A 27,019-nucleotide genomic window follows, 5' to 3' on the forward strand; every position below is an offset into this window, starting at 1 on the left:
CACCAAATCACCTGCAAGGCGCCTGAATGAAAGACGTCCGTTCCACCGAGGCTCGGCCCAGAGCACCCACAGCTGCAGGTGAGTTAACCTGTCCCGCCGTGCCTCCTCTAGGTCTGCCTTCCCGTGACTCACCTGTGTGAGAAAATCATCTCCACGCTGCCTTCCTGGAGGAAGCTCAATGGACCCAACCAGCTGATGTCGCTGCAACAGTTTGTATACGACGTGCAGGACCAGCTGAACCCTCTGGCCATCGAGGGGGACCCCAGGTGCATCGCTCAGCAGCTCCACAGTGCAGGCGAGGTGAGCCCCTAGTAGTCCAGGCAGGAGGCTGTGAGGGGCACCAGGAACTCACACCTGTCCCAAATTCCAGTTTTTGGAGGTGGTATGAGCCTCAGGAGGCAGTGTGGAAACGGGCCAACTACCCATAATATTTCCAGACATGTGACAGTCACACACAGCCTCATGTGACACTCTGAACTGCAGTTCTCGGCCCACCTGAGGAGCTGTCATTTTGTCTTGTTATGTGTTGCTTTTGTTTCCAGAGTCTTAATTTGGGAGTGCAGTGCCTGCTGCCCTGGGTGACTGGGTGTCTCTCACTCCCCCTGGGCACCTGGTACTAACCTGCTATTGCGGGCAGCCTTCAGGATGGCTGCTTTCCATGGAGTGTGGAGTTACCAGCTCTAAACAGGCCTCCTGGGTGCAAAAACAATTGAGAAAAGGCAGTGAGGCGTCCTTGTGGAGACAACGTTTGAGGGACCTAAGGCAGAGAATGTGTGCACAGACAAACAGGGTAGTCATAATTCGAGGAACACGTTCAACCCCCCAGCAAGTGATTCCCGGAAGAAATGACCCAAAATGGGAGGCTTTGCCCTGGTTGTGTGACATTCAGCACTGGGGTGTGGTTTAAAAACCCAGCCATGGAGCAAAAATGCAAAACCAGTTATCTTGTAGAATGTTCCTACTTGTGGATTTATCTGATTGTCTTTTCCCAGTGACATTTTAAGTTATCCTTCCACAAAGCTAACCGAACAGTTGAAAGCAACAACTATCCAATGCTATCACCAATTATAGTATCCTGAAATGAGAGAAAGAGAGGAAAGAAGGAAGGAAGGAAGGAAGGAAGGAAGGAAGGAAGGAAGGAAGGAAGGAAGGAAGGAAGGAAGGAAGGAAGGAAGGAGGGAGGGAAGAAGGGAGGGAGGAAAAGAAGAGAGGAAAAAGAACTAAGAAAACTAGGAAAGTTATAGTTGTAGAACAATGGTAGTTTCCTTTAACGGAATAATTTAATGTTAGGAAAAATAACCCCCCGGTGTTCCTCTTTTTCCGCCATGTTCCCGGACTAGTGATAAGCCCACCATGGGTTGTGCGACTCTAAAGGTTTATTGCTATGTTTTGTTTGCTCAGGAGCCTTTGCTCCCTGCTATGCATAGAAGTGCAGGGAAAGCCCTCAGGCTCCATCTCATGACATATTTCATGGCCATGTTTATTCTGTCCTCTGACTACTAAAACTTACCCAAGGCCCTTGCGGGAGGGCCATACTTCAAGTAACACAGTTATTTTGGTTGCTCTTAAAATAGGGGCATAGGATCCAAGAGTCAGGAGGAAATGGGAGGTTCTCAATTCATCCAGAGCATCACCCTCCATGAAACACAGGGGTTGGGCAGTCTGCTTGAACAGTCCCAGGGACGGAGGATTGGAAAAGCAGGTTTTAATTCCTATGTGAGCTGACACTTGCTACCTGTACTTCTCGTCCCTTGTTCTGTCTTCCAGGTTGTAAAGAAGCCTTGAATCCTCTTCCACGATACCCACTGCACTATTTGTTAGCACCGATATGATGCTGCTCGTGGATTGTTTTCACTCCTAAAGGCAGTGGTGCAAGGCAAGGTGACCTAGAGCCAGGCCATCCTGAGTGCCTACCCAGCTTCCCAGGAACCTATTGGAATTTGGAAGGACACTTCACCTGTCTGTATAGAGCCTGGTTTTTGGTTGAAAGCCAGGGGCTCAAAACGTGTTTTGGAAGTCAAACTCTGAACATTTGACTCTTTTTCTTTCCATTTCTCTTTGAATAATCCTAACATTCCCAAGATGAAGGCTACTTCTGGCTGAATCAAGGACAGGTTACCAATAAGAAAGTCAACAAGAAATGAACATTATTAATATCCTCATTCCAGTTACAATTAAGGGGCTAGGGAGAAGAGAGTGGGGAGTTAGTGTTGAATGGGTTAGGAGTTTCAGTTTTGGTTGAAGAGAAAGTTCTGGAGACGGATGGTGGTGATGGTGGCACAGCCATGGAAATGAGCTTCATGCCACTGAATTGTACTCTCAGAAATGGTTAAAATGGTCAACTTTATGTTATGTCTATTTACCACAATAAAAATTTTAAGTTGGTTCCCAGCAGGCAGGTGAGTAAGAAAAACTCTTGCCACCCCTTGGAAAGAGTACAAGAGGCCAGTGTTGTAGCTCATGCCTGTAATCCCAGCACTTTGGGAGGCCAAGGAGGGCAGATCACGTGAAGTCGGGAGTTCGAGACCAGCCTGACCAACATAAAGAAACCCCATCTCTACTAAAATTTCAAAATTAGCTGGGTGTGGTGGCTCATGCCTGTAATGTGAAACACAGGGGTTGGGCAGTCTGCTCGAACTCTCTTCAGAGCTTGACTTTCAGGACCATTGTGGACATAGAAGTCTATTCGGGAAGTCTGTTGCTGAATATTGATTTTTATTTTATTTTATTTTATTTTGAGATAGAGTCTCGCTCTGTTGCCCAGGCTGGAGTGCAGTAGTGCGTTCTCAGCTCACTGCAAGCTCCACCTCCTGGGTTCATGTCGTTCTCCTGCCTCAGCTTCGTGAGTAGCTGGGGTTACAGGTGACCGCCACCACACCTGGCTAATTTTTTGTATTTTTAGTAGAGACAGGATTTCACCATGTTAGCCAGGATGATCTCAATCTCCTGACCTCATGATCCACCCACCTCAGCTTCCCAAATTTAATTTGCATGTCTGTGGTTAAAATTCTCATCTTAAGTCAGCATTTTAAAACTCAGTTGATTTAAAAAATCCTTTGACCTTTTTCAGTGCATCATACATATTTGGGGGCACAAAAAGCAGAAACAACAGGCGAGAAAGCAATGAGGATGGCAGCTGGTTTGACTGAGAAATCCCAAGGGCACAGGGACTCCTTAACCCTACGTCAAACCACAGAAGAGAGCTCAGCAGAGGCAGCCTGTTGACACGGCCCCAGGTCATGTTTGTGGCCTCGTGTCCCTGTCTGTCCATCTCTGTTCTAAGACCTCCCAGGTCTCAAGAGCTTCTCACATGCCCTGTTACTTTCCTGTGTTTTCTGACAATTCTGCCTAAAATCTTCAGTGGTATGTCTTAAGGTAAGATCCAGCAATGGTGTTTCCATTATATAGAGGTACTATTAGATTCCAACACACCTTTAAGAAGAATAATAGTAGCTCTACTCTGGGGGGCTTTTGGTAACCGCACTTACCTCTTTAATCTTCAAAATACCCACAGAGGTAGGCAATCTAATTCCTCTTTTACGAGTGAGGAAATGTTGGCTCCATAAGTTCTAGAGACTTGCTCAAAGTTACATGCCTGTGAAGAATCTGAACCATAATTTATTCTCAGAACTATTTAATTCCAAAATCAGTGATCTTAATTACTCTTTATTTGTTCCTTTGATTATTGTCTGTCTCTGCCTGTCAATCATGGTGCTTACAACTTACCTGACAAAACGTATATCCTAAATAAATATTTGTAGAATAAATGAATATTATCTCCCCTGAAAACCTAAGGACTGGAAGCATAATGGTGGCACTGCAAGCCACTGTTTTGTTTGGTTGTCCATTGAATTATCAGGACCAGTGTCCTTGTGGCCCCTAAGGATTCCAGACAAATCTGTGGCTGTCTGGTACAGGAGTGGAAATTCTAGTTGCGCTGCAGAAACAATTCATGTTGAGACTTTTTAAGGACTGTATTCTTTTTCTGTTGCTTTTGTAAATATCTTACACACTGTATCAACCAGCTCAACTTATTACAAAGCTGGAAAATATAAGTATAAATCATAAGCAAGCCCTCGTTCAGACAGAAGGAAAATTAAGTCTAGCCTCAAAAGATGTTTTCTTACCCAAAATATCAATGTATTTAATAAATATGGCCAGCATTGTTTCTTCTATTAGCAAACCACAGTCACAGCTATAGGTGTCTGATTTTCACTGACTTCAAATAATTTCTAGCTTTGTGGCACCCTCAGCATCTAGTCTCATCCATCCCTCCTCTTCTCCTCTTAGATTCAGTCCCTTCTCTTGAGTTGGGAGGTTGTCTGGACAGTGTCTTGCCTTCTGCGTTGCTCCTCTCCCCACCACCCATGTGCATTTGTCCTGCTGTCCCTCAGTGCTTTTCTCCCAGGATGCTGTGGCCACACTGACCAGGTGTCTCCATCTCTGCCGCTTCTCTTTCCCCCGAGAAGTCCAGTGTTTTCTGGAACCTGTGAACTTCTTGTGAATGCTAAATACTAAGAGCTTCTCAAAATGAGCCCCCATGTTCTAAACAGAACCTACAATCAGGATTCCAGGGAAGATCATCAGGCTCCCACCCCCAGAAGCACTTTGCTGTGTAAGGCATTATGTATGGAACACAGGGATCACCTGGGGCCTTGGAAAGACATTGAGGAAGGGAGTTACAGGTTACCAAGCCTGAATTTCTGAAGATAGTTATACTAGGGATGAATTCAATGTAATTCATGAATTATTCATGACTTTCTAGACAGGTTAATGAATGTTTCTTTTAGCCCCTCAGGATGGGATCTCTGAATCAGTGGGGAGCTTCATGAGGGACGTCAGGGGGAGTTGGGAGGATGCTGATGGAAGTGGGGAGGACTGCGGTCGCCCTGCACTTCTTGTCTAAAAGTGATGAGAAGACCTCACCCAAATGCAAGAGCCATGACCCTGAGCTATCACTGCCCCATGTTACAGGAGACAGGACTTGACCATCCTTCCACAGGTCAGAGCTATTGTTAATCAAGGTGACAGTGCAAGACGCGTTTGCACTCCTGACTCCACCCGATTGCTGTAAATAGAGCCCCTGAGTGTGTTAGCTTGTTTCAAAACTGGGAGATAATTCAGCAAATATTTCATCACATTCGACATTTGCTGAAAATACTGACACATTCCCCACTCAAAGATGAGTCACTATAGGTAACTCAAGGGCACTAGTCCTGCTGTCCACATAAGAGAATATTGGTCCCGTGTAAATGGGACCATACTTGAAGGTAACAAAAGGGATAATATGGGAGATGATGGTGGGATTCGTATCCTAGTGACTGCTTTGAGTATATTCCGGCTGGCCAGTGGGTTTCAGTTCCCCTATCTAGACAAAGAAATGCTCCTCATGATTGGCAAAAGCAGGAAAAGGTTTTGTCACCAGCTCTACACCAAGGCTGCCGAGCCACTAGAGTGGTCTCTAGAAGACAATGTCCTCAGCAATCACCGTTAGCAAGTAGCTTGCTTCTATAATGCTGTGTTGTTGCTAATAGCTTTTGTTACAGCAACTGCAATGTAGAAGACTTGATCCAGGGAAAGCAGAAACAGAAACTCGTGCCTTTGAGAAGGTTACAAGCAATGAAGACCATTAACACTCACCCTCTGAAGGAGGAAGCTGGAAATGGCAAGAGGCACCACCCATAGCTAGAGCCCCAGCACATGGGTCATGACTCATACTGTGCATGTCAACTACAGGCCCTGCTTTCTCAGGCCTTGTTTGTGGATCACGCCCTTGATTCTTCCCTTTTAGGTGCAGCCCAGTTGCTATGATGCTTCTTGAGTCAATGAGCTCTTTGGCTTGAGCAAGGAAATGGTCTGCCTTCAGTTCTAAGAAGCTGACAAGCACCCAAAGACTTCTTTTTTCTTTTCTTTTTTTTTTCTTTTCTTTCTTTCTTTCTTTCTTTTTTTTTTTTTTTTTTTTTTTTTGAGACAGAGTCTCACTTTCTTGCCCAGGCTGGAGTGCAGTGGTGCGATCTTGGCTCACTGAAACCTCTGCCTCCTGGGTTCAAGTGATTCCCCTGCCTCAGTCTCCCGAGTAGCTGGTATTACAGGCACCCACCACCACACCAGCTAATTTTTGTATTTTTAGTAGAGATGGGGTTTTACCATGTTGGCCAGGCTGGTCTCAAACTCCTGACCTCAGGTGATCCACCCACCTTGGCCTCCCAAAGTGCTGGGATTACAGGTGTGAGCCACTGTGTGCGGCCCCAAAGGTTTCTTTAGGCAGGTGGCAGGACATGGGTGTATCCTGCAAGTGCTCCTAGCAAGCCCCAGGTTTTCACACCAGAGGCTTGGGGTTTTCCAGCTCTCAACCTAACATCCCCAAATGTTTGTGGTCCAATTCCTCCATGAATAACAGGGTAAACATGCCACCCCTGCCAGTGGAGAATGGGTTCCTGAGAGCTGGGAGGCCCAAGTCAGATCTTGAGGCTCTTCATCAAGCAGTTGCTGTTGGACAAAGCAGCAACTCTCTCTTTCTCTCTCTCTCTCTCTCTCTCTCTATGTTTGGGAAGGAAAAGCCATCTCAATAGTTTTTCTCACAGTTTCCTTTAAGGAAATCCTCTAGGACTCAATGAGGCCTCAGACCTAGTGGAAACTATGAACTATTCCAAGCAACATATCTGGATTCTACAATCTGAAAAGCTAGGACCAAGGCAAATGTAGATACCAGTCGTCAGGAAGTGAGTACTGAGCATGTTAGGAAGAAAGTTTTCAGAGAAGGGAAGCAAAGAGTGAAGAATAATCACCTCACTGTTATTTAGAATCATTTCAACTACCCTCAACTCATATCCTGTTAGGTGGAGGAGGGCAGCCAACCTCACTCTTGAGGCCAAATCAGCCTTCTCTTTGGGCCTTAAAAACAACACTCATGAGAGAATGTTGTTTACCCTCCCAGCCCTGCAGGGATTTGCATCCGAGAGGGAAGCATGGCTCAGTCATAGGCAGACATCAGCACCACACCACGTGGTTCCCTGCTCCTCATACACTCCAAGGCAGCATCAGGCACCATTCATCTTTATATCCATGTCTATTTACTGAGACCCTGTCAGTGTAGCATCAGCAGGTTTTATGAGTCAGAACCAGTTTCTTCTCATTCCTCCTCACAGAATAAGAAAACTAAAGCTTAGAGGGGTCATAAAGTTGTGCCCTGATTCTCGCACTGGAAGGAAGCCCCGAGAACCTGCACCCATCCCCACCTGGCCTTCCTCACCTACTTGGGAATGAGCCTGGGAAACACAGGTTGATTCTGGGATGATGTTGGAGAGGCCCTACATCCTGCGGGCACTCCCCACTCCACGCTACCCAGGGAGTCAAAGGCTTCTAGAAAGACCTTTAGTCACTCAAAGACACTGCAGATCCCAGTGTCCAGGGAGGAACTTTCACTCTGGAAAACGAGCTCATTTCCCTTTGAGGAAATCATTTCTTCAGGACACTGAATGGCACCAACCAGCACCCAGGATCCTGAGAGGGTATTGCAGCTCCCAAAGCACCACTGGGGTGAGAAGCTCGAACCTCACAAACACCACGTGATTCTTCCTGTGGAGGACTGCTTCTCCCAGAGAGCCCTATCAATACCTCCAATGCGATGTGATCTTTTCACAAAACGACCTCAACATTCTCTACTGAATGATGACTGTGTGGCCACTCATATTTGCTTTTTTAATTCCTCCCATCTATCTTAAATGTCACGTCTTTTGACCAATACCTTCTTAATGATCCCCTCACAAGTCCCATGCACACACTATCCTACTCTCTACTTCTGTGAATTCAGCTTTTTTAGATTTTACATGTAGGTAGATCATGCACTATTTGTCTCTCTGTGTCTGACATGTTTCCCTGAACACAATGTCCTCCAGGTCCACCCATTTCACACAAGTGATAGGATTTTCTTCTTTTTTCAGTCTTAATAGTATTCCATGTTGTATATATGTCACCTTTTCTTCATCCGTTCGTCTGTTCATGAACACTTAGGTTGACTCCATATCCTGGCTATTGTGAAGAGGGCGCAGTGAACCTGAGTGAAGATAGCTTTTCCATGTACTGGTTTTCATTCCTTTGGAGATAGACCCAGTTCTGGGACCTCTGCATCATTCAGTAGTTCTATTTTTTGAGGAACTTCCACACTGTTTTTCCATGATGTGTGTACAAATTTGCATTCCCTATATCTCTATTATGACAGGTCAAGCACAGAATACAATGGGTTATATTTTAGGTCTTATTGAAACAGTCTCAAGACATGTATACATAATTTGATAAGTTTGGGAGCATAATCCAATAATATAAGGAACTGTATCTTTGCTTTTAACATATTTGCTTACCCACCACAATAACATTATAATTAATTTCAACAATTTGGTAACCTGGCTCACGGGAAGAAAGAAATAAGTGAGGTTACCTGCGCATCAAATCCTTGAGTAAATATTTTCTTAAATAACCAAGACCTCTGGAAAGATTCTGTCTTTGACCCCATAATAAAGTGGTATAAGATTAGCCCTACTGGCCAGGTGCGGTGGCTCACGACTGTAATCTCAGCACTTTGGGAGACTGAGGCAGGTGGATCACGAGGTCAGAAGAGGGAGACCATCCTGGGCAACATGGTGAAACCCGTCTCTACTGAAAATACAAAGATTAGCTGGGCATGGTGAAAATATAAAAATTAGCTGGGTGTGGTGGCGCACCTGTAGTCCCAGCTACTCAGGAGGCGGAGGCAGGAGAATCACTTGAACCTGGGAGGCAGAGGTTGCAGTGAACTGAGATCGCACCACCACACTCCAGCCTGGGTGGTGACAGAGTGAGACTCCGTCTCAAAAAAAAAAAAAAAAGTTAGCCCTACTACATGCAAATGTTTACGTATCTCATTTATTCTTCACAACGATCCTGTGAGGAAATGTTATCCCCATTTCCTGAGGGATGAAACAGGCTAAGGGGAGGTGTGCAACCTGCCCGAGACCCCACAGCTGGAAACCAAGGAATGGCTGGTCCCTCCCAACGCTGCCTCTGCCACATCCTCCCCTGCCCTGTCCCTGTGCTGTGGGTGCCTGCGGTGATTAAGGGCAGATGTGAAGAGAGAGCTGTCTCAGGAAAATGAGGCAGGACCAGCTGCCTGGAGGTGGGGAATGATGTTTCTAAGTAGGGCAAAATCAATACACAGAGGGCAAATTCATTATCTACTGATATGTCCTTCTCAGCTTGAATAACTATTTTTGTTTCAAATTTTGAAATGTTGCTTGGCTTCCCAACTGCTGGATGTGGCCCCATCACATTTGTGAAAGTGGAGTAACCTCTCCCTACAGCTGCAACTCTTGCCCACCTAAGATCCAACACTTCTCATTTATTTTAATTTTAAAGAAATAGAGACCACTGTAAAACAAATTTTCCAAACAAAAAAACAGTAACATATATGAAGGAAAAATTAAAATGTCAGCCAGCAAACAATGTTCTACTTTTTGTGGAAAAGAAAAAGAGAGAACAAGAAAGCATATATGTATTTGTCCTCAGGTGCATAAATAAATTCTAGAAGGACACTAAGAAGCTAATCATAGATCCCAGCACTTTGAGAGGCCAAGGTGGGCAGATCATCTGAGGTCAGGAGTTTGAGACCAACCTGGCCAACATGGTGAAACCCCGTCTGTACTAAAAATACAAAATACAAAATACTAAAAATACAAATTTTTACTAAATTACAAATACAAAAAATACAAAAAATTAGCCAGGTGTGGTGGCGCACACTGTAATCCCAGCTACTCAGGAGGCTGAGGCAGAAGAATCACTTGAGCCCCGAAGGCGGAGGTTGCAGTGAACCGAGATCACTCCATTGCACTCCAACCTGGGCAACAAGAGCGAGCCTCCACGTCTCTCTCTCTCACACACACACAAATAATAAAAAAAACCTAACAATAGATGTTGTATGGGTGGGCTGGGAACTGAAGTGGATAAAAAGTTTTTACTGTCCACCTTCCTGTATTTGGGAGATGGGGGTTTAAATTATGTGACTTTATTTTCTATTATAAAAAATTTTTGCTCAAATAAAAAACTGATTCACAAAATAAAACATAAAGTAAAAATCAGTGTTTCCAACACTGTTCCCATTCCTTCCCATTGCAAAGATAATGGTTACTATTTTAATACATATGCCTCTGGGCTTTCTCTGTGTATAAACCTATGTTCATCTATTAAAATACATAGACATAGTTATTTTATTCTATTTTGGCTTTTAATGGGATCATACTATGCACATTGTTCTGGAATTTACTTTTTGCTCTCAGTGGTATATGAAGGATACATTTCCATGTTTATACTGATGAATCATAATTAAATGTTCCCTATTGATAAACACTTGGATTTATTTAAAAATCTGTAAATATGTGATGTGTTTAATATTTATACTTCTATGACTATTTTTATGAGATGGAAATGGATTTGCTAGGGCTGGGAATGTTTCCCTTAAAAATAATGAGCAATTCCAAGTCCAAAGACAAGAATATCGCATCCCTTTATAACAGTAAACAAGAGGACCCATTCCCGCACACTCTCACCAACCCTAAATATGAGCAATTTCTACACTTCTGAAAAAGTCAACGGTTTGAGATAGAAAGAGATCTTGACTTGCCTTGCATCTCATGGGCCCTAAGAGGGCTCAGCTTCTGCTCCTGGTGTGCCTCTCTTGACGCTCACATCTGAGAACAAAGAAGGCCCTAGCTGGACTCCATGGAGGGAGCATGGCTTCCCCTCCTCAGTCCTTGACTCAGAAGATTTCATCACATCACAGGAGGAGCCATGAGACATCAATGTCATCTAAGACAGAGGTGGAAAATGGAAATGGTGGTGGTGGGGGGCTAGGGGCTGCAGGAAAGTGCCCATGAATGCTGACAGGAGTCTGGAGAGGCAGTGAGTGTACCCTTGCTAACTGAAGGGTACACTCCTTACCTAAAAAAAAAAAAAAAAAAAAAAAAAATCAGATTCCAAAAGGTAGTCACAATGGTGCACCTATCCATGGAGCAGATTTACACCCTGATCTGAAACAGTAGAGTCTGGTTGCCCAGGGAAATATATGTAAGTGTCAGATTTTGGCTTCTATGGAAAAAAAAAATCCCTTATGTCCAACATTCTAATTTTTAACTAATTTTTTTCTTGTTTTAAGTTAGCCTTTTATGTTAATGTTGAAATTTCAAAATAAATCTTAATTTTCAGAAAGCTCATAAAGTGCTCATTTTTTCCTCACCTAGACTGAAAATGAAAGGTTACAAAAGAGTAATGATGAGTTTTCCAGGAAGCAAATATTAGGAATTTGCTTATTTTTGTTTTAGCATTTATCTATGTGCATATAGACACATTTGGAGTAAAACGAAACTTAAACCTAGTATTACACTGAATGACTTGAAATGGCTATTTTGAAGGTGAAAAGTAGTCAAATGTCAGCAATGCCGTATCAATCAATGAAAAGCTAACCAGCACTCTTGCCTACTCCACAGCCAGTTTATGTTAAAATGTCCAGACCTTTCCACAGGAGGGTGGGAACAACACCACTGAAGTGCTAAGACTCTTGTGAATTAGTTTGTTTGTTTTATGATCTGATTCAGGCTCTGGCTCCATGTCTGTTTTGCTTTGATTACCAACATGGAGGGAGTTTTGGTAGCAACCTAAACCAAGGCAAGCAGCTGTGTCTCTAACATGAAGTGTCTGCCTACAGGGGCCATGTTTCCCAAAAGTTTCTTCCGCTTCAGAGAAGCCTTTTTGGCTCTGATTGTAAACAGTGGCTAGGCACTGACAGGCAAAATGTTCTGTTACCCTGAGGTGTGAAACATCACCTGTTTGGTGAAGTAACATCCCATAACTGCTACATCTGGGCCTCTCCAGCCAGATGATTCCTCATGTCATGGGGCCAGTTGTCTTCATTGTGATCCTCGTCCCCACCACTTAGCATGTGCAGAACACCTTCGATAAGACGACACTGCACTTCATGCTTCCCAGAATACAAGGAAGATGAAGAGTACAACTGATCCAGTCACCTGTTAGATCTGTACATTTGAGATGAAACAGAGCTCAAACATACCTGTAAATCTGAGCCTATCCAGCCCACACATGGTCGAATAAACTCATTGCACCTCACCATGGAGCTTCACAATGGCTATTTCTGTTGCAACAGAGGATGAAGCACATGCTCTTTCCAATCAAAAGATGTTGAGAAAGGCTCCAGGTCTCCTTGGGGATCCCAGAATCAGACTGAAGATTTGCAAGGGCCTTTGTTGACCACTGAGTCAACCTCCCCAGAAAACTTTTATAGAGCCCTTGACCAGTGAACAACCATCAAGTCTCCAAGGATTTGGGGAATTTTCAGACTCCAGAGAAAATTCCACGTATTAAGGGTAGGATTTTTGAAGACTTTCATAAAGAAAGTCTTAAATCAAAACACACTTGAAATTATCATGAGAAGACTAACATACAATTTTGTTCCAGTTGATCATCCTTAATAAAAGTGATTTCAGGTGAGCATTGGGTTGAACCAAGACCATTTTCTTCCATTGTTGCCATTCTGATTTCAAATTGCACCTTGCTGCTTTATATCCTCTTCAGTTCTATCTTGTACCAGATAGAGGCAGAATAGAAAGAAATGTACATTTTCAAAAGTTACACATATACCAATTCCCCTCCTATGACTATACCCAAAGAATTGATAAGCATATGTTAATGCAAAATGTATGCACAGGTGTTCCTAGCACATTATTCATTATAGCCAGAAAAGTGAAAGCAATAAAATGTTCATCAATTGATGAATGGATTAATATTCATACAATGGAATACATACAGTGTATTCATGCCATGCAGTATTTTCAGCCAGGAATGAAGTACTGATACATGTTATAATATGAACAAGCCCTGAAAACATGATGCTACATTAAAGCAGCCAGACACAAAAGATCCCATATTTTATGATTCTGTTTACGTGAAAGGCCCAGAATAGAGAAATCTATAGAAGCAGAAAATAGATTATGCAAATGAAGGTAGAGGGAATTGGAACTAACTGTGGGTTATGGTTTGAATTTTTTCTCCTAAATTCATGTTGAAATTTAATCCCCCATATGGCAGCACTGAAAGATGGGCCATTTTAGGGATGATAGGATCATGAGGGCTCTGTCCTCAAGAATGGATTAATCCATTCATGGGTTAATAGATTAATGGGTTATCATGGGAATGAAACTGGTATGTTAATAAGAAGAGAAAGACAGACCTGAGCTAGCATGTTAGCATACTCAGCCCCTTCACCATGCGATGACCTGTGCCACCTCGGGACTCTGCAGAGAGTCCCCACCAGCAAGAAGGCTCTCACCAGATGCACCTCTTGTGACCTTGGACTTTCCAGTCTCCCGAGCTGTAAGAAATACATTTTGTTTCATTAGAAATAACCCTGTGTCAGATATTCTGCTGTAAGCAACAGAAAACAGACTCAGACACTGACTAATAAATACAGGACTTATTTTTGGGGTGAGGAAAATGTTCTGGAGTTAGATGTGGTAATAGTTGCTTAAGATAATGAATACACTAAAAACCACCAAATACTTTAAGATGATGAGTTTTACGTTATGTAAAGTATAGCTCAACAAAATCATGCTATATACAGGCATGAACTGCATAATGACATGTCAGTCAAGGACAGACCACATATATCATAGCCAATGGTGGTCACATAAGATTATAATGAAGCTGAAAACTGCCTATCACCTACTGGCATCGTACCTGTGGAAACGTTTAGTGCTGCTTACGTATTTGTGGTGATGCTGGTGTAAACAAACCTACTGTGCTGCCAGTCATAGAAAAGTCTAGCACATACAATTGTGTACATTATATAATACTTGATAATGATAATGCACAACTGTGCTATTGGTTTACGTATTTACTGTACTAAACTTTTTATTCTTATTTTAGAGTGTACGCCTGCCTGTAAAAAGAAAATTTTAGATATAAAACCACCTGAGGCAGTTCCTTCAGGAGGGATTCCAGAAGAAGGCATTATTATCACAGGAGATGACAGCTCCCTGCATGTTACTGCCCCTGAAGCCCTTCAGTTCAATAAGATGTGCAGGTGGAAGACGGTAATACGGATGACCCTACCCCTGTATAAGCCCAGGCTAATGTGCATTTGTGTCTCAGTTTGTAACAAAAAAGCTTAAAAAGTAGAAATAAAAATTAAAAATTATAACAATAGAAAAGCTATAATAGAATCACCGGAGGTTCCTGAAGACTCAGATTGCAGGGCCCATTCTGTGAGTTTTTCATTCAGTAGGTCTGAGACAGGGTTCCATAATTTGCTTTTCAAACAAATTCCAAAATAGTGCAGGTGCTACTGGTCAGAGAACCACCTTGGAGAACCACTGCCCTAGGAGATGAGGGCTCTTCTATGCCCCATTTTACAGGTGATTGTGGAAGACACTGCTTTCTTCCTCCAACTCCACCAAGCCATGGACAATTAATTCCTTGATGACATTGTCCTCTAGGTCAAAGGTCCCCAACCCTCAGGCCGTGGACCCCTACTGGTCCATGGTCTGTTAGGAACAGGGCCACGCAGCAGGAGGTGCGTGGCGGACAAGCATGACCGCCTTAGCTCCACCTCTTGTCACACCAGCTGCAGCATTAGATTCTCATAGGAGTATGAACCCTATTGTGAACTGCGCATTGGAGGGATCTAGGTTTTGCATTCCTTAGGAGAATCTCAGTAATGCCTGATGATCTGAGGTGGAACAGTTTCATCCTGAAACCATCCCCCCAGTCTGGGGAAAAAACATCTTCCACAAAACCAGTCCCTGGTGCCAAAAAGGTTGGGGACCACTGCTCTAGGTTCATACAGTAGCTTTTTAGATTGGGTCCTGCAATTTAGAAAATCTTTTCCTCTCTCTTCAGTCTTCACTTTCTGGACCATTGTCAAGTCAGAAATTCTGTTCGGGAGATCTAAGGCTGAACACCGATTCTCTTTTTTCTTTGCATTCCTGTTGTTAAAATCCATAATCTGTGAGATAATGATACCCCTGGTGATAGAGGGGAAGTGTCCCTGTAAAAAGAACACAAAAAAGATTTTTTAAAAATGCATCACTCCCCTTGTATTATATACACCACAGGTCTACAGGTGTAGGGCAGGGGTCAGAATCTGATACCCTACTCTCCCTTCCATCCCATCTGCTCCAGCACCTGCTCCAGGTGAAATAACTCAGATGTGGGGAAATCTTCTGCTAGAGAAAGGGGTGGCTGGTGGTTCCTACCAACCTGAAATACTCGAAAAGCCAGAATCTAGTTAAAGAAAGATTGAGGACTCCAGCCAGGATCTCACTTCCAAGTTTCTTTGGGGAGTGTGCAAGAGAACAAAAGAGAGGCCTGAGTTTTTAAAGAAAAACAAAAGGTTTAATCAGGAGAGGGAGCAATTTCAAAAGTTGTTCATCAGGAATTCTCATTGGTTTACAGAAGTAACATTGGTTAGCGACTGGCTACACATTGTGGAACTATAGAGCGTGTGGTGTTTTATGGCTACTTGGCATCAGTTAATCTAGAGCCTGCAGAGCAAGTGTCTTCAAGAGATAATTATTTGGCTTAAGGGGGAGTGGGACATGACCGCTATTACATTTTAAATGCCTTTCTGGGCCTAATCATTTAAAGGGGCTCTCATTCATTGGGTAAAACTCAATGGAGAGTCACAGAAAACAGGAAGTGCTTTTGAGGAAGTTTTGAATGGAAGCAGGTGAGAGTTGGGAACTGTGTGTTGGGGAATGACCTCCCATCTGGGTCCCTTGGGAGGGGTGTGGTGTCTTGGTTGCTGCTCCTGTGAACTGTGGAGAAGGTCATGTTTAGCATAAATCATTCCCTGCAGTGCTCCTGCAAAATCCTAGTGACTACCAGCCCTCAGTACCAGGGTTCCATACACCCCTGCAGCACTGCACTCCGGTTTGTCCGGAGTTCCACCTCCTGAGATCGAATCCTGGCTTCCTCACTGACTAGCCCTGTGCCCTTGGGCAAGCTCCGTAACCTCTCTAACCTCAGTGTACTCATCTGTAAAATGGGGATGAGGGTTATCCTGATGATCAAATGCCATAATACATGACGAGGCGAATGCGGTGCTTGGCACGTAAGTGAGCAGTGTATTCCCAGCTGACCGCTGGTTTCAAGAAGCCAAAAACAGGTACAGTGAGATTTTGGGTGAGTCCTTGGGGGTTCACCCCCACCTGTTTTTCTTGTTTATCTATATTTTTGTTTTTTATAATGCTTACTTGTTTTATTTATTTATTTTTTTACGTAAAAAGTATTGAGAAGTAACAGATAAAACTGCCGGAAGGACAAAGGGTAAGGTCCTCTGCGAATCTTTGAAAACAGCCACGAGCAAGTTACTCATTGGAAGCACTAATGGGAGGAAACCAAGGCACCGCAAGGGCAGGCTTAGTGTTCTAGGGCAAGGTGGAGGGAATGGGGAACATTATGGGTTATAACCAGAGAGCTGGTGGGTTAATTGCTCTATCTGGTAAACATTTACAGAGTCTGCATTTGTATAACAAATCAATGACTTTTTCATCAAATTACGAGCAGGTGAGGACATAGAGACTGGAGTTTGAGGGCAAACGTTCACTCATGTCTGTTCCACACACAGTTTACCAGGAATAACGACAGTGGTCAGTCCAAGAAAGTGATTTTTGAAGTGCTTATTATGTTTCTGAGGATATGCAAGAGAAGAAGGGGAAGAACAAAAGTTTCCTAGATGGGCCACTGGTTGGCAAGCTTACATTTTAGCCAGAGATTATGCCCACCATTGACCTATTTCCGTGTTTCCCCATATATATGGAGCTCAACACACGGAAACAACAAGAGAGTAAGCAATGATCATGGGAACTGGTTTGACTGAGAAACCCCAAGGGCACAGAAGTACAGAAGTTCCCTAATCCCACATCAAAGCATAGAAGAGTGCTCACCACAGGCTGTGTTGATGTGGCTCCAGGTCATGCTTACGGCCCTGCATCCCTAATCTGTCCATCTCTGCTTTAAGAACTCGGGTGAACAGCGCCCCCCCAACCCCCTCCACCACCCCACCACCCCCGCCTCCCCACGCCTCCACGTCCCCCCTCGCCCCCCGCCAGGTCTCAAGGGCTTGTCACATGCCCTGTTACTTTCCTGTGTTTTCTGACCATTCTATCTAAAATCTTCAGTGACATATCTTACAATATTATCCCAACAAGGGTGTTTCAGTGATACCGGGGCACACTAATCTTCCAAAACATCTTTAAGATGAATAATACCAGTGTAGGAGTAAAGGTAAAACTTTTCCTTCACCCTCCGAATCTTCACTAAAAAGTCAACTCACACAAGGCATTCATTACTTTAATTAATTAGATTAATTAATTAGAGAAAAGGCATTCAAATTTGTTTAACATGTATACGTGGAGACTTCAGAATGAAGACGCAACTCCCCAGTGGGATGCAGAAGCTTATATGCTCTCTTGAGGTTACAAAGTCAGGGCCTGGATCCTGGAAAAACAGGTTACGGGAGGGGACAGAAGAGGATTTCTGCGGAGGGGCAATAAATGATGGCCAGAGAGAGTTCAATGGGCTTCAAGAACATACAGTGGTCTGGGACAAAGTCTGTTGGGCCCGCAGGGCAGACAGTGGTTTGTGACAAAACTCCGTCCAGGTTTGTCGACAGACTTCAGTTTCTTTCCTCTTAACATGAGCTCAGTTAATGAAAGCTCGGAGAGGGAAACAGAGGTAATTATTTTCCTCTTTGGTAGGTCCAGACTTTAGGCAGATAAGGCAGCTTCAGAGAACAAATTTACCCTACAATTTGAGAGGCTATTTCTTTTTCATTCTTTCTTAGAATTTTCATCTTTCTTTTTACATTCTCCATGTGTTCTCACTTGTTAATTTTTCCATTAACCCTTAGCATAGTAATCATAGCTATTTTAAGTTCCTGGTTTGATCGTTCTGACACCCATGACATATCTGATTCTTGTTCTGAGGCTTGTTCTGTCTCTTCAAGTTGTGCTTTTGTTAATGGTGGAGGATGTCCAGGTTCTTGGTGTCTTCAACAAAGAATTGGACAAAACCCACAAACGAAGCAAGGAAGGAATGAAGGGTTCTATTGAAAATAATAGTACACTCCACAGTGTGGGAGCAGGCCTAAGCATACTGGCTCAAAGGCCCTGTTACAGATTTTGGGGAGTTTAAATACCCCCTAGAGGATTCCATTGGTTACTTGGCATATGCCCTGTGCAAATGGAGAGGATGAAGTAAAGTTACAAAGTCATTTACTTGATCTGTACCCTATGGAGAGGATATTTCCTGACACAGCTGAAGTGTGAATCGGCCTTATGTTTTCTGCCCCCAGACCCTACTTTCCTACCTCACTTTTGGCCTTTTAGAATGCCTTGTAATTTTCTTTTGAAAGAGGAACTTGAGGTACAGTGAAAGGAGCTCTGATAAATGACCCTTTAGGAAAGTGGTGGTGTGGTTTAAAGGGAGGAGAAGCACTCCTTAGTCCTGCGAGTTGCAGTTTTTTAACAAGTCTGTGTCCCTGCACTATGGAATTTACAAGTGCCTCTCAGTTTTTCCCTCCTTAGACAGAAGAGGGTGGCCAAAGTGGGCTGTTGTTGGGTGCTACCCTTCTCCACCTGGAAGGCTAAAGCAGGCTGGAGTTGGGTATTTCCCCGCTCAGGTCGGTTAAGCTTTGATAAAACCCAAATAGGTTAGAGTTTGGTGAAACAGTGTCTCTTGAGTGTAGGCCTTATTGAGAAGAACAGAACGCTCTGGCGGATTCCAAAATTGTTACTTTTTCCGTCCCCAGCAGGAATCATAAGGGAATTCTCAGGTTTTCACTTTGAGAGCCTGGTGGAGCTACTGAAGCTATGCAACCCGAGGGCACTCCCAGGACCGAAGCCAGGACCGAAGCCAGGACCGAACCCAGGGCTGAGTTTTAATGCTGCGATTTGTCCACACCCTGCCTCTGGCAATTTGTCAGTTACAGCTTGGTTTTTGTTACTAGGCACTTGTTCCTGCAGAGGCCTCTGGTCACGGTCTCCACTCCTGTGAGTTGCGATTCTCGGTTTTCCTTTCTCTCTCCAGGAATTAGGGCAGTGGTCTGCTTCATGACTTCACTTGTCTTAGGGATCTAAGAAGAGTTGTTGATTTTAAAGTTTATTCGGGTTTTTATTTGTTAGTAGATAGTTACAACTTCCAAACTCCTTCCATGCTGTAATGGAAACAGGAAGTCGCTGCTGGAATCTTTTTTCAGAATTACAGACACAAAGCCAAGAATTTGGTCTTGTTTTTTACCTATATTGGACACCCCTGAGTGCTCGGTGATTTGCAGTTTGTGCTGCTCTTGAATGTGACTGAAGAGGAAAGAATATAAAGCATCAGGAAAAGAGCACATCTGTTCAGAGCTCAACATACTGCCCAGGGTTGGGGTGAGGGGAGTGTGCGTGGTTGTGGGGAGCGGGGCAGTGGAAGGGAGCAAGTGTTCTGGAGTTCTGAGCAGAGTCACTACTCTGCATCCTCACCAAAGCAGTGTCATCACAACACTGTCCTAGTTTATCTCCTCATTGTCCATCCCTCCTTTAGCCCTTAGCAAAGCCCCCTCCCTGTTTCTCTTGGCTGGGAATGGTAAGTTGGAGCCAACAGCCACCATCCTCAGAGAGGTTCTGTGTGACTGAGATGAGCGTGGAGTGCCCTGGTGTCCAGCTGGGCAGTGGTGCTTCCTCAGGCCTGTGCTGTGTGATGGACCCGCTGAGCAGCGTCCACACAGATCTCAGGAACATCAGTCCCCAAATGAGAGACTCGCCTTTATCGAGTTATCTGAGGACCCTCTGTTTCTCCCCCTCTTCCTCCTCCTTCTTCTCTTCTATCAATTCTTTAACTTTTTTCTTGAACTACATACTTTCTGAATCTGTTATCTCATGAAAATAATAAATGCTCGTTACTTAAAAATTGAAATAATACTGCACAAAGAGAAACTGCCCCCTCATGCCCTGTCCAACACATGACAGCTATGGACTATTGAAATCGAGATCAGATGCTACTTGCTTAGACCGGCCCTGACCCCTAGAGGGAAGCACCTTCCTAGTGTGTGCCCTGACTGTCCCCGGCTCCCTTTAGAGCCTGCGCAGTGCTGCACTTGCCCGTGGATTTGTGCCAGGTTTTGATTTGCTTGTTTACGTGGAAATAGGAGCTCCAGAGGAAGAAGCCGTGAGAATATGCTTCATTTGTATGTCCTCAAGGCCAGCACAGCACCATCTCATAGGAGATGCCCAATAAAGACTTAAGCATAAACATGAAAAAAGCCTTTAAACGTACGAATTATGATTTTGTTTTGTTTTGTTTTGAGATGGAGTCTCACTCTGTCACCCAAGCTGGAGTACAGTTACTCGATCTCGGCTCACTGCAACCTCTGCCTCCTGGGTTCAAGTGATTCTCCTGTCTCAGACTCCTGAGTAGCTGGGATTACAGGCACCTGCCACCACACCTGGCTAAGTTTTGTATTTTTAGTAGAGATGGGGCTTCGCCATGTTGGCGAGGCTGGTCTTGAACTCCTGACCTCAAGTGATCCACCCACAAACAGTAAATCTTTGACAACAGTTCATATATCTGGATACTATGAACTGCAAGTTGTTCTACACACCACTAAAGCAAAGAGGTCAATCACCTCTTGGCTTTCCTGGGGAGATGGGAGATCTGAATCTGACACTATCTTACCTGATCCTTCACAGGAGTCACGAGTCACAAAGCCTTTCTGTCTCCAAAGCTCTGAGATTACAGGTGTGAGCCACTACGCCAAGCCATAAGTAACAATTTATAAAGAGTTATGAAGTATGTACATTCATGGGCACATTAAGCATAACCTCATGAATGCAAGTACTTAGCCGGGTGTGGGCACCTGCAATCCCAGCTACTCAGGAGGCTGAAGCAGGAGAATTGCTTGAACCCAGGAGGCGGAGGTTGCAGTGAGCTGAGATTGCGCCATTGTACTCCAGCCTGGGAGACGAGAGCGAGACTTCATCTCAAAAAAGAAAGAAAGAAAGAAAGAAAGAAAGAAAGAAAGAAAGAAAGAGAGAGAGAGAGAGAGAGAGAGAGAGAGAGAGAGAAAGAAAGAAAGAAAGAAGGAAGGAAGGAAGGAAGGAAGGAAGGAAGGAAGGAAGGAAGGAAGGAAGGAAGGAAGGAAAGGAGAGAAAGAAAGGAAAGAAAAGGAGAGAGAGAGAGAGAGAGAAAGAAAGAAAGAAAGAAAGAAAGAAAGAAAGAAAGAAAGAAAGAAAGATTGCATGTATAAAATAAACTGTGAAATCTACGAACCCAAATATATACATTGAATGTTTTGTACCAAATAGTCCATTCTGCTTGTATGTCATGTGGTTTTCAATTTTTCTTCCTCAACATCTACAAAGAAAAACTCTTACCTTCTTTTTTTATAGGACCAGAAGAAATCAAGAAATCCGTAAACAACAGCAGAGATGGGTCCCACAGTTGCCACAGCCTTCATTAGGGCCTTCTCTTCCATATGGAGTATTTGCATGTACCCAGTGTCATTAGTAGCAGAATACTCAGGATTGTACCTACAGGCTTTTTCCTTTTAAAAGTAAGGGGGGAAGAGCCTTGATTACCACCATCTTCCCTCTGGACAACATGAGTTAGAACCACAATGCTCGGCACTTTGCAGCTTAGGATTTCCCAGGAAATGAAGTGCTGTTAGTTGACTTGAAACTAAACATTAGCTCAAGTCTCTTGAACGAGACCCTTAGGCTTATGATCCACAAGAAATTTTTTCACAATGGAGAAATGTGTATTATATGTAAAATGGTTTGTATATTCCCAATGTTACTATGTTTGGCTATTCTCTATGTTATATGTTCTTGCTGACATATAGCAAGAACAGCTGTATGTTAACCACATAATCATAGAACTGTGCAAAGGCTAATAATTTGTAATGACAACACTGACAGTCTGCAGATATAGATTCTACCATCTCAAATGTGAGTTCTGAAAAAAGTGTCTGTTATCTCTGAAAGTGCTCCACTTTCCAAAAGCAGAGCTGGAATGACAGCAAGATAAAGAACTCCACTGACCTTTCTTTCATATGGATAGGATTCCTCAGAGTCCAGGCCTCCATTGTCGGCAACATACTGGAAGCAAAATAATGGTTCTCCAAAAATGCAGCCAACATTGCCTTGAAACCTAGAGCAGTCCACCAGGTCTGCACACTCAGTAAAACTAGTTTCTCAGTTTTCCAAACACCTGTCCTTCCAGAGCCCCAGCTGTACTAAAAGCATAAGAAGATGCACACTTACCCGGAAAAAAAAGAAGAAAAAAGCTGTCATTCACAAAGCAAACAGCAAAACTTTGACAACAGCTCATATATCTGAATACTATGAACAGCAAGTTGTTCTACACGCCACTAAAGCAAAGAGGTCGATCACCTCTTGGCTTTCCTGGCGAGATGGGAGGTCTGAATCTGACACTGTCTCACCTGATCCTTCACAGGAGTCACATAGCCTTTCTCTCTCCAATCCACAGATTTGGGGATATCATGAAACAGAGGTTCCTGGAACACTTTCCCCTTCGTGTGCTTCTGGTATTGGAAGCCATTCACCACCTGCCTGAATTCTTCACTGGTCTTCAAGGAAAAGGAAATAAAATATTGAAAAGTAAGAGATTATTTTAGTAAAGAACCGAGGAGAGGAAGCACAGAGTTCACACAGCAGTCCACAGCACACTCACCATGTCTCCAAAGGTGCTCATGGCCATTGTGAAGTTGTTTCCCTTGGCTGTATTCCTGATTGTACTGCTCAGTCATCTTCATGTTCTTCTCCCACACTGCTCTCCTCCATCCTTCTTCACTGTAGAGGCAAACATGTAACTGTGGCTCTTTATTTCTACCTAAAATGCAACTCATGCTCACCAAGTGAATCTGCAGACAGACATGGAAAAGAAACTATGGCCAGGGAAGGCTTGATGCCTCTGGGAGCTGTTCTCCAAGCCAAGAAACGACAGGAGGGTATGCCCATATCATGCTCATAATCGGTGCCATTAGGTTATTGCATTAGGTTATTGGTAAGAGCTGGCCTCTAGTAGCTACTCTCTGGCTATAATCTCCCAACATCAAGGACCATTCTCTCAGGAATCCCTTTGGATGGTTTCAGGTGCCACCAACCATGCCATATAATCTCTTGTGCTTTGCCTTCCACTGGTTCCACTGTGTATCTAAGCTGTTAGAGTAGCTGAGGCTAATCTCAGGCAAAAGTCAGCCAGGAGAAGTGAAGGATTCATGTTTCAAAACCTAGGAAGGGAAAAGAAATGAGGATCTGATTAGACCAATCCTAAAAAGCCACCGTACTGCCCCCTGAGAAACTAGAGCCACCATGGTAGAATAAAAATATTTAAGCATCTACCTAAGGACTGTGGAAGAGGCCAGGGATCTGGTTGGAGAAACACAGGGCAAGTGGAGGTATTGGATGGACTCACCAAAATGAAATGGGGTTAGTTCTCGACAGTAGAAACTGGGTCTGCGGTGTATCCTGTGGATTTGAGGGGGAAATTGGAATTGCTTGGGACCATAGCTGCATGTCTGATTTGAGGACAATGAGATAAGACAGAGACCTAGACAGAGAGGCAGCCATTGCTGCAGAGCCGAGCGTGGGAAGGGGGAGAAAAACAAGACACAAGAAAAACAAGTATAAACCTCCAGAGTGCAGTGAGAGATTAACAAAGTTCCAAAGTTTATATTGAGAAGATTCCCCTGGTTGGGGGTTTTGAAGGGATCATATAAGGAATTGGGGATGTTTGATTATTCAGTTCTATTTTCTTTTCATGGTCTCAAATATTTTTAAAAAGAATGTTTTACCAATACCACATGGTCTCACTTATAAGTGGGGACTAAACATTGAATGCATGTGGACACAAAGATGGGAACAATGACACTGAGGACTACTTGTGGGGGAAGACTGAGAGGGGGACCTTGATTGGAAGGCAGCCTGTTGGGTACTCCACTTACTACCACAGTGAGGGGATCATTTGTACACCAAGCCTCAGTGACATGAAATTTACCCATGCAACAAACCTGCACACTAATCCCCTGAGCTTAAAGTGGAAAAAAAAATGTTTATGTGTGTTTTTAGAATTGGTGTATGACACAAACTATACATCTAACAAAGGTCTAATATTGACTCTGTAAGGAATTTAAACAACTCAACAAGCAAAAACCAAATGACCCCATGAAAAATGGGTGAAAGACATGAACAGACACTTCTCAAAAGAATACATACAAGTGGCCAAAAAACATGAAAAACTGCTCAACATCACTAATCATCAGAGAAATACAATTCAAAACCACAAAGAGATACCATCTCCCACCAGTCAGAATGGCTTTTATTAAAAAGTAAAAAAATAACAGCTGCTGGGGAGGCCGTGGAGAAAAGGGAACACCTATATACTCTTGGTGGGACTGTAAATTATTTCAGCCACTGTGGAAAGCAGTTTGGAGATTTCTCAAAGAACTTAAAACAGAACTACGACTTGAACCAGCAATCCTGTTACTGGATATGTGTCCAAAAGAAAACAAATCATTCTACAAAAAAGACACATGCATTCACACATTCATTGCAGCACTATTCACAATAGCAAAGCCATGAAATCAACCTAGTTGCCCATCGATGGTGGACTGGATACAGATAATATAGTACATATACATCATGGAATGCTATACAGCCATAAAAAAGATCATGTTCTTTACAATAACATGGATGCAGTTGGAGGCCATTATCCTAAGTGAATTAATACAGGAATTACCACATGTTTTCACTTACAAATGGGAACTAAACTTTGTGTACTCGTGGTCATAAACACGGAAACAATAGAAACTGGGGACTCCTAGAGGAGTGTGGGGGGTGGTAACAAAGGCTGAGCACTAACTATTGGATAAGATGCTCAGTATTTGGGTGATTGCATCATTCGTACTCCAGACGTCAGGATCATGCAATATACCCAGGTAACAAACCTGCACATTTACCTTCTGAATCCAAAATAAAAGTTGGGAAAAAAATCACATTTACCCCATAAATATGTACAACAATTCTGTATTCATCATAATTCAAAATGTAAAAAAAAGAAAAGCCCATCAATTCTCCCCAATCTAACCTGATGAAAAAAAAAAAGTATCAATCACTACCTGCTGTTAATATGACTGTCTACCCGGAAAGCCTAAGAGAATCAATTAAAAGCTATTAGAACAAAAAAGAATTTAGAAAGATGTCTGAACCCACATAAATACACTTTCCCAATTATGCATCAATAGTCAACTTAAGCATATAATGGGGAAAAAAGCTCCTCCTTAAACAATTACAGAAGTGTAAAATGCTAGAAATAATTCAGTTACAAATAGTATACATTTCTCACAATAATTATAAAAGAAGATCAGAGTAGAAGACTTCTGGACCACAAGACTTATTTTAAGATGGGCCAGTACATCCTATGTTCATTTATAGGTTTAATTAAACTCTAATGCAAATTTTAGTGGGAATTTTGCTCATATCTAAAAAACTATTGGTAAAAATAATAGATGAAAATAATCACATTTATTTGTAAGCTGTGTTGATGGGAATATTTTTCTTTCAAAGAGTAAAATATTCTTAAATGAAGCAGATTCGATTAGGTTTTTGCTGGGAATTAAGTTGGCCATTTATATCCAGTAGTTTTAACTTTATAATCTAGTAGCTCTGCCTTAATTAACATAATAAAAAATTTTCAGAGGTGCAGATAGTTTTTTGTAGAATGATGTTCATCATGAAGATGTTTATAATACTGTTTCTAAAGTTTCCAGCAACTGAAATTCATTAAATCCATGGTGATACATTTTTAATTAGAATACGATTCAGTCATTGCAGTGATGAAGAATCTTTAATAACATATGTAGCACATTGTATTCTCCAAAGATGGCTGCAGAAATCTCTTCCAGCCTGTATGATCTTCCATAGAGTGATGCTCCTGCTTGTCTTCAAAGGGTGGAATTCATTTCTCCATCTTATCAAATGTACCTGGGCTCCAATCCATAAAATCATGAGCAAAATAAGTTGTCTTAAACCACACACACACAAAGAATTGGTGAATGAATGAACTTCATTTTTTTAATTCCTGAGATTGTCACTGAAGCATTGTCACCTGATTGAGGATTAAAAATCTGACACTGAATTTATCCTAGATGATAAGGTGCAAGTCTTTTGTCTCCTAGACATGATCAAGCAAGGAGACACCCAGGAGGCACAAGGCAAAATGCCCTCCCAGAAGCTGGTGGGGTAGGAAGATGCTGAGGCCCAGCCTGTTCCCTGCAGCATGCATTCTATGTGGTGACAGAAAATGTTTTGTTGGACCAGACTTTAGTCAGGCTTCCTAATGCTGTGCTAGACTCATCTATGCACTTCCTTGTGAAATTTCAGTTTTAGCAAAGAAACTTGCTAAGTCAGTTTAGCAAGAATCCCCATTCTCCATATCTGATCAGGGTCCTCAGCCTCCCGCATCCTGCAGGTGATGTCAGATAGACTTGGCTTGTCCTTAGCGAGAATCCTGTTAGGTGAGTTTAGCCAGAATCCTCCCTTACCCCTGATATTTCCACATAGTCATTTCCCATCCACTGACCCCCCCCGCCCCACCCTTTTCCTTGGCTATAATTTCCTACTTGCCCATGCTGTATTCAGAGTTGAGCCCAGTCTCTCCTTCTCATTGCAAGACTTCTTGCTGTGGTCCCTATACCTACCTCAAGGACCTAAATAAATTATTTCTTATCATTCTGTAACAGGTATCATTTAATAACATATACATATTTTTTTGAGATGGAGTCTCACTGTCGCCCAGGCTAGAGTGCAGTGGTGCGATCTCAGCTCACTGCAACCTCTGCCTCCCAGGTTCAAGCAATTCTCCTGCCTCAGCCTCCCGAGTAGCTGGGACTGCAGACATGTGCCACCATGCCCAGCTA

At 43.1% G+C, this 27,019-nt stretch overlaps 1 protein-coding gene across 1 annotated transcript; it reads right to left on the reverse strand.

The window, feature by feature from the left end:
- Positions 1 to 11,878: 11,878 nt before the first annotated feature.
- LOC103219701 (putative inactive cathepsin L-like protein CTSL3P) lies at positions 11,879 to 23,318 on the reverse strand. Its single transcript, XM_037998600.2, is given in 7 exon segments — positions 11,879 to 12,037; positions 13,317 to 13,382; positions 13,384 to 13,411; positions 22,122 to 22,315; positions 22,523 to 22,669; positions 22,774 to 22,810; positions 22,812 to 23,318. Coding segments are annotated over 7 exon segments (768 nt in total). The 5' UTR covers positions 22,949 to 23,318.
- Positions 23,319 to 27,019: the final 3,701 nt, after the last annotated feature.

This window comes from Chlorocebus sabaeus, chromosome 12 (genome assembly GCF_047675955.1).
Source record: "Chlorocebus sabaeus isolate Y175 chromosome 12, mChlSab1.0.hap1, whole genome shotgun sequence".
Lineage (NCBI taxonomy): Eukaryota > Metazoa > Chordata > Mammalia > Primates > Cercopithecidae > Chlorocebus > Chlorocebus sabaeus.